Here is a 10265-nt window from a genome sequence, read left to right on the forward strand (position 1 = left end):
TTAAATCATATGGGAAAAAGAGGGCTTATTAATCAAAATACAATGATACTTTCTTTATTATTTACCTATGTAACCATTGTTCATTATTTCTGTGTATGGTTTTCAATTACTGTCCAGTGTTTTTTCCTTTCAGCCTAAAGAATTCCCATGAGCATTTTTTTGTAGGTCAAGTCTACAAGTAACAGACCTCAGCTTTCTTTAATCAGGGAATGTCTTAATTTTTATTGCTTTGTAAGAGATACTTTTGCTGGATATCAGTCTCAGGATTCTCTTTGGAGTTCAACAGATTTACCATAATGTTTCTTGATGTGGATCTCTTTGAGGTTATCCAGTTTGCAGTTTATGCACTTCTTGGATGTGTATATTAACTTTTTCATCCAGAGGGATTTGACTGTTATTTCTCAAGATATAATTTCAGCTCCCATTTTTTTTCAACTTTCCTTCTTTGACTTTCATTATGTATATGTTAGTACTTTTCTGGGTGTCCCACAAGTCTCTTAGGCTCTGTTTATTTTTCTTCATTCTTTTTTCTTTCTCTTTCTTAGACTGGATAATTTCACTTGACCTACATTCATTTTTACTGATTCTTTTTTTTTTTTTTTTTTTGAGAGACGGAGTCTTGCTCTGTTGCCCAGGCTGGAGTGCAGTGGTGTGATCTTGGCTCACTGCAACCTCTGCCTCCTGGGTTCAAGGGATTCTTGTGCCTCAGCCTCCCGAGTAGCTGGGATTACAGGCACATGCCACCACGCCCAGCTAATTTTTGTATTTTTTTAATAGAGACTGGGTTTCACCATATTGGCTAGGCTGGTCTCAAATTCCTGACCTTGTGATCTGCCCACCTCGGTCTCCCAAAGTGCTGGGATTACAGGCATGAGCCACCACGCCCAGCCATTTTTACTGATTCTTATGCCCACTCAAATCTGCTGTTGAGCCCCTTTAGTGAATTTTTCATTTCATTTGTTGTACTTTTCAGTTCTAAAATTTCTATTTCTTTTAAAAAAATTTCTCTCTTTATGGACATTTCCTGTTTGTTGCATACTTTGTTCTCTTGATTTTTCTTGAGTTCTCTAAACATATTTAAGGCAGTTGATTTAAAGTCATAGCCTAGTAATTCCACTAGTCATTCTCAGGATAAGTTTCTGTTAATTTCTTTTTTTTTTTTCTGTGACTGGGCCGTATTTTCTTTTTTCTTTGCATGCTTAGGTTTTGTTATTGTCATTAAATACTGTACATTTTGAATATTATGATGGGCAAAAAGGAAAAAAGAAAAAAGGATATCATCTCCAGGTCTATGCATTTTGTTTCTGTATGGGGACACTACTTCAGTGCTGAGCCAGGTCTTTCACAACCCTGCCTTAGTCCTGTCCTTAGCCTAGTGATTAGCCAGAGATTGAAGTTATGCTCCCCTCAGTTCTCTTCTAAGCATGCATTCTGCCGTGAGCATTCAGTGGCTTTCTAGTTCCCTGGTATACTTGAGCGCTTTTTCCAAGACTTTATCCCCCAAAGATTCTCATTCCCTACCTTTTCTTCTCTTGGCTTTCCGCATATCTGTTGTTTGTCTCAACTGTTCTTTTGCCCTACATAGCAGCGACTTGTTAATTTGCCTTTTAGTATTTTTGAAAAATATCCCCTGTGTAGCTATGTCTTCATGTTGTCTGGGGTAATACTCAAGGTTCATTGTCCCACAGCCACCAAAAACCGGGATGTGAACATACCAGGGTGAGGTTAAGAGTGGACATTTAATAGGTGAAAGAAGGAGAAGAACTGTCTGCACAGAGAGGGGTCCTGGAGAAAATGGGTTGCTATCGGGAGAACTCACTCCGATGTTTAACGTGGGTTCTTTTCTATTTCCTAAGTGTCTCGGCTGGGTTGAGAAATAAAGGGAAAGAGCCCAAGAGAGAGAAATTTAAAGCTGGGTGTCCGGGGAGACATCACATGTTGGCAGTAGCCGTGATGTTCCCTGAGCCATAAAACCAGCAAGTTTTTATTAGTGATTTTCAAAAGGCGAGGGAGTGCACAAATAGGGTGTGAGTCACAGAGATCACATACTTCACGAGGTAATAAAATATCACAAAGCAAATGGAGGCAGGGCGAGATCACAGGACCACCAGATGAGGTAAAATTAAAATTGCTAATGAAGTTTCAGGCACGCATTGTCATAGATAACATCTTACAAGGAAACAGGGTTTGAGAGCAGGTAACCTGTCTGACCATAATTTATTAGGTGGGAATTTACTCATCCTAGTAAGTCTGGGAGCACTATAGGAGACCGGGGCTTATTTCATCCCTTCGGCTTCGACTGTAAAAGACAACGCCTTAAAAAGAGGTTGTCTGTAAGCCTACCTTCAGGGCGCATTCTCTTTCTCAGGGATGTTCCTTGCTGAGAAAAATAATTCAGTGATATTTCTCCTATTTGCTTATGAAAGAGGAGGAATATAGCTCTGTTCCGTCCGGCTCACCAGCGGCCAGTTCAAAGTTACCTCTCTTGTTCCCTGAACATCGCTGTTATCCTCTTCTTTTTTTTAAGATGCCCAGATTTCATATTCAAACACACATGCTCTACAATTTGTGCAGTTGACACAATCACAGGGTCCTGAGGCGACATTCATCCTCCTCAGCTTACAAAGATGACGAGGTTAAGAGATTAAAGTAAAGACAGTTATAGGAAATCAGAAGGATATTCATTGAGGAAGTGATAAGTGTCCGTGAAATCTTCACAATTTATGTTCAGAGATTACAGTAATGACAGGTGTAAGAAATTATAAAAGTATTAATTTGGGGAACTAATAAATGTCCATGAAATCTTCACAATTTATGTCATTCTGCTACAGCTTCAGTCGGTCCCTCCGTTCGGGGTCCCTGACTTCCTGCAACAGGTTGCCACTTCTGCAGTCAAATGCAGGTTTTACAGATGAGCTTGAGGAGGCAGTGTCTGATTTACATAGGGCATGAAAAATTGGTGAGACCAGGTGTGCCACTTGCATAGGATGTGAAGAAGCTGGCCGCCCCACCCTAATCTTTCATTATGCAGATGGATTCTCTACCGGGCCAGCTCCATGTTGCCTGCTTTTTTACTGTACACGTGGTGACAAAGAAAAGGGAAGATGGAGATCGGGCACAGTGGCTCACGCCTGTAATCCCAACACTTTGGGAGGCCAAAGTGGGCAGATCGCCTGAGGTTGGGAGTTCAAGACCTGCCTGGCCAATATGGTGAAACCCTGTCTCTACTAAAAATACACAGAAAAATTAGCCAGGCATCATGGTGCACGCCTGTAATCCCAGCTGCTTGGGAGGCTGAGGCAGGAGAATCACTTGAACTAAGGAAGCAGAGGTTTTGGTGAGCGGAGATCGCACCACTGCACTCCAGCCTGAGCGACAGAGTGAGACTTTGTCTCAAAAAAAAAAAAAAAAAAGGGCAAGATGGAGCCTGTATGTTTAACATACCTGGCTTCCAGGGCTAGTAATTCCGCTAGTCATTCAACAGGATAAGTTTCCAGGGCTACCTGGAAGCCAGGTATGTTACAGTAAAAAAGCAGGCAACATGGAGCTGGCCCGGTAGAGAATCCATCTGCATAATGAAAGATTAGGATGGGGCGGCCAGCTTCTTCACATCCTATGCAAGTGGCACACCTGGTCTGACCAATTTTTCATGTCCTATGTAAATCAGACACTGCCTCCTTTTCTATTGCACAGCCTTTACTTGTGCAGGCTTCCAGCTTGCTTATCTATGTTTGCGGCTCTATTTTTCAGGCTGCTCTTTGTTAGAAAAGAAATGATTTGGGGGCTGCTTTTTATTAAAAGGGAAGCCTTGCTTGAGGGCTCCTTAACCCTCACTATCTACCTAAATAATTTCTTTCTAGCTCCTGTATCAATTGCAACAAAGTTCTGACTTAGCTGAAATGCACTCAGACCCTTGAATCAAAACAGTTCCTTGGGAATGAGGTCCCTTTTACTTGGGAGCCAAGTCAAGACAAACAATTCCTTGGGAATGGGATCCCTTTGACTGTTGTCAGGATTAGGTTCTCAGGCTAGTAAAGTAGCATGCTATCTTTAAGACTGCTACTGTGGCCAGGTAGGGAGTGTGGCAAGGGTATTTTAAAATACTACAAAGTGCTCTTACCCTTTTTCAGTTGCCCTTTTCCTGATTGTTTTCTTAGTTGTAAGCTTTTTACTCCCTTCCCACATTCCAGTAAAAGTGGTTCTGACAGCTATGCAATAGTTTTCAGTGTTTCTGAGACAGGATGACCCCTAGCACTTCCTATTTTGCCATTTTTTTGTTGTTGTTCTTATTGATGCATTTCTAAGTCAAAAGCACACCCCAGCCCACTTTAGTCTGTAGTTCAATATCCTGTTGTGGTCTGCCCCACTCATGTACTATCCCAAGGCCAATGTGAATTCTGGAAATTATTCTACACTATAATTCAGTTCTCAGTATTTTTTTCTATGTAGATTCTGGTTCATTCTATGTATGGGTTATTTAGGACTTCATAAACAGATGTAAAAGATTCTTGTCTGAAGGCTGCTCTTCTCTGATTCTCCCTTATCTCTTCTTGGGATGACTTACGTGCAGGGTGTGGAAAGTTAACACAGCACCCCACTGTGTGTGCAGCTGCCATGTTGGTCGAGAACAGAAATGACATCCTTTCTTTGCTTATGTTTGCTTGGTGTTAGGTGGGCGTTGCTGACAAAGCTTCCTCTCTCAGTCTTTCTGGTAGCAGTACCCGTTTGGGAGATGAGAGGACTCTGCTTTGCCTGCTTTTCTTATTGTTGGCAGTGATAGTCGACAGGCTTCACACCTCAGCCTCTGTGGCTAAAGTGCCTGATTAGGAGTGAAAGGGGCACAGCTCCTCTTTGGCATTAGGGTTCCCTTCTGCCAGGCCTGTTTCTTTTCATCTTGCACGATCTCCATTGGCTAGAGGGAATGGTCTTTCCCGAGGCTTTTGGGGTTGTTGTTGTTGTTAATGTACCCTTTGGTAATTCCGGGTTGCAGTTTGCTCCTGTGTACAGACTGGGATATACAGAAGGCAAAAATAAATCCTAAGGAATTCATTTCCAGGTCCTCCCTTGATTCCTGAAGACTCTACCTGACCTGCTTTCTTCTTTCCACATTTCAGAGTTTCTGATGTTTGCTTTATGTGCTGTGTCCATGGTTTTAAATTATAGGTAATGGAAGCATTGGGGTAGAATATGCTTACTCTATCTAAAGACTGGTACAGGAACTCAGCTCCCGCAATCATTTATCAAATGAATGATTAAATGATACGTGGTGCTTGCCTTCAAGTTACTTGTGGTGTATGTGGCTTACATTATTAATATAGATGTACTATTAAGAGAATTAAGACTCATTCCTGTGAGAGTTCTCATAGGCAAAGGAATGAGATTATTTCTAGCTGTTAGGGAATAGGATATGTGGTGTGGTGGTGTGGTGATTGTTCTGACAAGGGTTCTCTGTCACCAGCTGGACGTCCTGCAGCTCAGTTCGGTTCTCACACTAACAGACCCTCCAGGTTACAGGCAGAGGTCTTCACCAAGAGTGTCTCCACTTCACACTCCAGCTGCAAGTGTCAGGGTCCACCTGCAGTCAGGACCAACTGGCCATAAATTCTGGAGTTCCCACAAATCTCTCAGGTTTAATAACTTACTAGAACCACTCACAGAACTTAATGAAAACACTATACTTATAATTAGCATTTTATTATGAAGGATACAACCCAGACACAGCCAAATGGAAGTAATGCGTAGATGAAGGTCTGGGGGTTGGGGAGACAGAGATTCCTTGTGGAATCCAGGCACATTATCCTCCCAGCACATCAGTGTATTCACCAACCAGGAAGCTCTGCCATGCTCCTGGTTAGCCCTCAAATGATGTGTTTGGTGATGTGTTCGATGTGTTTTCCTGGTGAAGCGCCTCCAGTCTGCAATATGTAGGAACCACTATGAGACAGCTCATTAGCATAACAAAGACACATCTATCACTCAGGAAGTTCCAAAGGTTTTAAAGCACTATGCCAGAAACTGGCACTTACATACTGTCTATTCTTCATTATTCTTTATTATACTATAGTCATCAAATAAAATTTCAGAGAATGTGGCATTTGAGTGATTTGAATAATAGGTAGACTTAAACATTTGAAAATGGGGAAAGGGGTGTTCTAGGCTGAGAAAGTAGCATTAGCAGTCACACCAGAGGAACACACACACACAAGTGCAGGAATTGATATGTAGAACTACATCAAGTAGTTTTTGGTTTTAGTGTAGGATACATGAAAAGGAAAAATAAGAAATAAAGCTAGATTGGGTCTATCATTTAATGATATTTATTAATCAGAGAATCATTTATTCCTACAGAGCAGAAGACAGAAAAGATCTGTTCATGTTTTTTCGAAGCCTGCATTTTTTTGTGGAGTGGTTTGAATATCGTAAGCGCACGTTTAAACATTTCAAGGTAAAGTCTGAACTTTTTGAATTTAAACATATATGGAAAACAAAGCTGATATTAGTTGGGGATTCATCCATACATCCTTTTCTTAAAAGCTTTCAAACAGTAGAAAATATTCTCATTGACTTTTGGAATTTGCGATTATTTGGCATAACTGGAGGAGGATTACTTCTGTACAAATTGGCACACAGTTTATATTGTGGAATGTCTTGAAAGAAGTGTGGTTATATTCAAATTTATTTAAAATGCACATTTTGAAAAACCATTCTTTCAAGAGTACTTGAAGGAAAACAACAAATGTTAATAAAGAATGTCATCACAGCAGGCTTATCATGTAGTGGTATACTGCTAACTTCCTGAGCCAGACTCTGTGTTTTCAGCTTCTCAATTGTACATTTCGAGTTTAAATACCAAAGCCTGATTCTTGTGAAGTAATGCTTCCTAAAGCCTGATATGGGTACCTTAAAGTACTTCTTTTTATTCCCTTTCTTTGTTTTCGGGCATAACTGAAATTAAGTTTGGTTGCATTGTAATACCTCGGGTTCTACTCATTTGGGTAGCATCAAATTATTGACAGCATTAATCCACACAGAAACCAGTTCCGAAAGTCAACTTAAATAATATTTCAAGGTTCAGATTCCCTCAAAAGCCTAACCAGGTCATGACTATTGTTTTTAGGACTTGTACTAACTCTCCTTTATTTGGGATTCTATTGTTTTTTATTATTATTTATTCTGTTTGGTTGAGCTGATAAAATCTGTCAGGCCTAGGATTTTTTTCCACAAAGAAACATGGGCAGTTCTGTACTACAGTACCTTGAGGTGTTCTCATGATTTTGTTATATTTTATCATATGTAGTCTTGTGCCAGAAAAATTAAATATTTCTGCTTCGCAAGTGGTACAATACAGTAATGACGAGGGAGTGTGCTGGCTGTTACGGTAATAAATGAATCACCTAATGTTGCTGTTTCCTTATGCATTTGAATGGGTGATGGAAAATGGGAGCACTAGTCTCCATTTCCAAAGCTGATTTGACTCTATGTGCTTTCCAGGCAGGTATGGAGGTATAATTGGTGTATTTTTCCTATAGAGGGTAGAGACCTTCTAGGAGCTGGTCTTTGCTAGTTTTAACATTACTAGGGTGGAAAAAACCAATCACATTGTTCTGTAACCATCACCAATATCCACAATGTTTTGTAACCATCACCACTATCCTTCTCCAGAAGTTTTTCATCATCCCAAACTGAAACATACCCATTAAACATTAGCTCCTCATTCCTGCCTTCTCTTAGCGCTTGCTACCACTGTTCTGTTTTTTGTTTCTATGAATTTTAGTATTCTAGGTACCTCATATATGTGGATTGACCTTTCACTTAGCATAATGTCCTCAAAGTTTCTCTATGTCATAGCAAGTGTCAGATTTCTTTTTTTTTTTTTTTTTTTGAGACAGGGTCTCACTATGTCACCCAGGCTGTAGTCCGGTGTTGCAATCACAGCTCATGGCAGTTTCGACTGTCCCTGGCTCAGGTGATCCTCCCACCTCAGCCTCCCAGGTAGCTGGGACTCCAGGCGCCTGCCACCATGTCAGCTAATTTATGTATTTTTTGTAGAGATGCAGTTTCGCCATGTTGCCCAGGCTGGTCTCGAACTACTGGGCTCAAGCAATTCACCTATCTTGGCCTCCCAAGCCCAGTGCCCTCCCCCTGCCTTTTTTTTATTTTCATTAAGGCTGGATCATATTCCATTAAATGTATATACATTTTGTTTATCCATTCATTTGCTGATGGGCACTGGTTGTTTTTACTTTTTGGCTATTGTGAATAATCCAGCCGTGAACATTAGTGTACTAATATCTGTTTGCGCCCCTTTCAATTCTTTTAAGTGTAATTATATACCTGGAAATAGAATTGCTGGATCATAAGGTAATTCTATGTTTAATTATTTGAAGAACCGCATACTCTTTTCCACAGTGCTTGTACCATTTTACACCAGCAAAGCACAAGTACTTCAGTTTCTCTACAACTACTTTAATAACTGTTATTTTCTGCTTTTTTTTTTTTTTTTTTTTTTGGCTATAGCCAACCTAATGGGTAGGAAGTGATAGCTCATTGTGGTTTTGATTTACATCTTCCTAATGGTTAGTGATGTTAAACATATTTTTATGTGCTGGTTGGCCGTTTGTATATCTTTGAGGAAATGTCTCTGCAAGTCCTTGGCCCATTTTTGAATTGGGTTGTTTTCTGTTGTTGAATTGTAGAGTTATTTATATATTCTAGATATTAATTGCTTCTTAAATATATGATTTCAGAATACTTTCTCTGGGTTGTCTTTTGACTCTTGATAGTGCCCTTTGATGAAGAGAAATTTTTAATTTTTAAAATTTATTTTTAATTGACTAATAGTAATTTTACATATTCATAGGGTACATAGTGATGTTTCAATATGTATAATGTAGAGTGATCAGATCAGGGTAATTAGCATTTCCATCAGTTTAAACATTTACCCTTTCTTTGTGTTGGGAACCATCAGTATCTTCTAGCTATTTGAAACTATACCTTATTGTTGACTGTAGTCATCTTACAATGGTATAGAACTTATTCCTCCTACCTAACTGTAATTTTGTATCCTTTAACAAATCTCTCCCAAAAGTTTTCAATTTCGATGGAGACCATTTTATCTATTCTTTCTTTTTTACCTGTGTTTTTGGTGACAAATCCAAGTAATTTCATGCCAAATTCAATCTCATAAAGGTTTTCCTCTATATTTTCCTCTAAGAATTTTATAATTTAGCCCTTAAGTTTAGGTCTTTTAGTTCGTTTTTTAATATTACATAAGGTAGGTGTCCAACATCATTCTTTTGTATATGGATATCCAGTTTTCCCAGCACCATTGTTGAAGAGACTGGCGTTCTCCACTGAATGGTCTTTGTACTTATGTTGAAAAGTATCTGACCCTATTTGGAAGGGTTTATTTCTGGGCTATTTAATTTATTCTATTGGTCTGTATGTCTGTACTTATGCTAGTACCACACTGTTTTCTTTTTTTTTTTTTTAGACAGAGTCTTGCTCTGTTGCCCAGGCTGGAGTGCAGTGGTGCGATCTCAGCTCGCTACAACCTCTGCCTCCTGGTCAAGTGATTCTCCTGCCTCAGCCTCCCAGTAGCTGGGATTACAGGCACCCGCCACCACACCTGGCTAATTTTTTGGAATTTTTAGTAGAGACGGAGCTTAACCATGTTGGCCAGGCTGGTCTCGAACTCCTGACCTCAAGTGATTGGCCCACTTCAGCCTCACAAAGTGCTGGGATTACAGGTGTGAGCCACTGCGCTCAGCCACACACTGTTTTCATTACTGTATCTCTGTTGTAAATGTTGAAGTTAGGAAATATGAGTCTTCTATCTTTATTCTTCCTTTCAAGATGGGAGTCTCTTGAGGTTCCATATGAATTTTAAGGTGAATTCTTTTTTATTTGTGTGAAAGCATCATTGAGATTTTGATGGCAACTGTGTTCAGTCTGCATATCATATCAGATAGTATTGTTGTATTAACAACATTAAATCTTCCCATCCATAAACACAAGATACCTTTCCATTTATGTATGTCTTTAGTTTTTTTCAGCAATGTAAGAAGTAAATTATTTTAAAATTTAAAGCCTCTTTAATTATTAGTGTCAAGAATGAAACATTATGAATATAATGGAGACAGCATATTTTTACTTTCTGTAATGATTTCCTCTGATATCTTCTGGATCTTGGTGGTATAATTTGTATTGTTTATTTTGTTTTATTTGTGATTTAAGGTTGTGTATATGAAGGTGTAAGGTATGCA

The 10265-nt window shown here is 39.4% G+C and overlaps 1 protein-coding gene across 4 annotated transcripts in view; it reads left to right on the plus strand.

Annotated features, from left to right (window-relative positions):
• The window catches only part of CENPP (centromere protein P), a 271071-nt gene that overhangs the window by 46374 nt on the left and 214432 nt on the right, over positions 1–10265 (plus strand). For all 4 annotated transcript variants that reach the window (XM_005582256.4, XM_074017859.1, XM_074017857.1 and 1 more), the window contains exon 5: positions 6349–6445. In XM_005582256.4, the coding sequence (XP_005582313.1) occupies positions 6349–6445 (97 nt within the window). The remainder of the gene's footprint in view (positions 1–6348; positions 6446–10265) is intronic.

The sequence above is a fragment of the Macaca fascicularis genome, chromosome 15, assembly GCF_037993035.2.
Source record: "Macaca fascicularis isolate 582-1 chromosome 15, T2T-MFA8v1.1".
NCBI classification, from domain to species: Eukaryota; Metazoa; Chordata; class Mammalia; order Primates; family Cercopithecidae; genus Macaca; species Macaca fascicularis.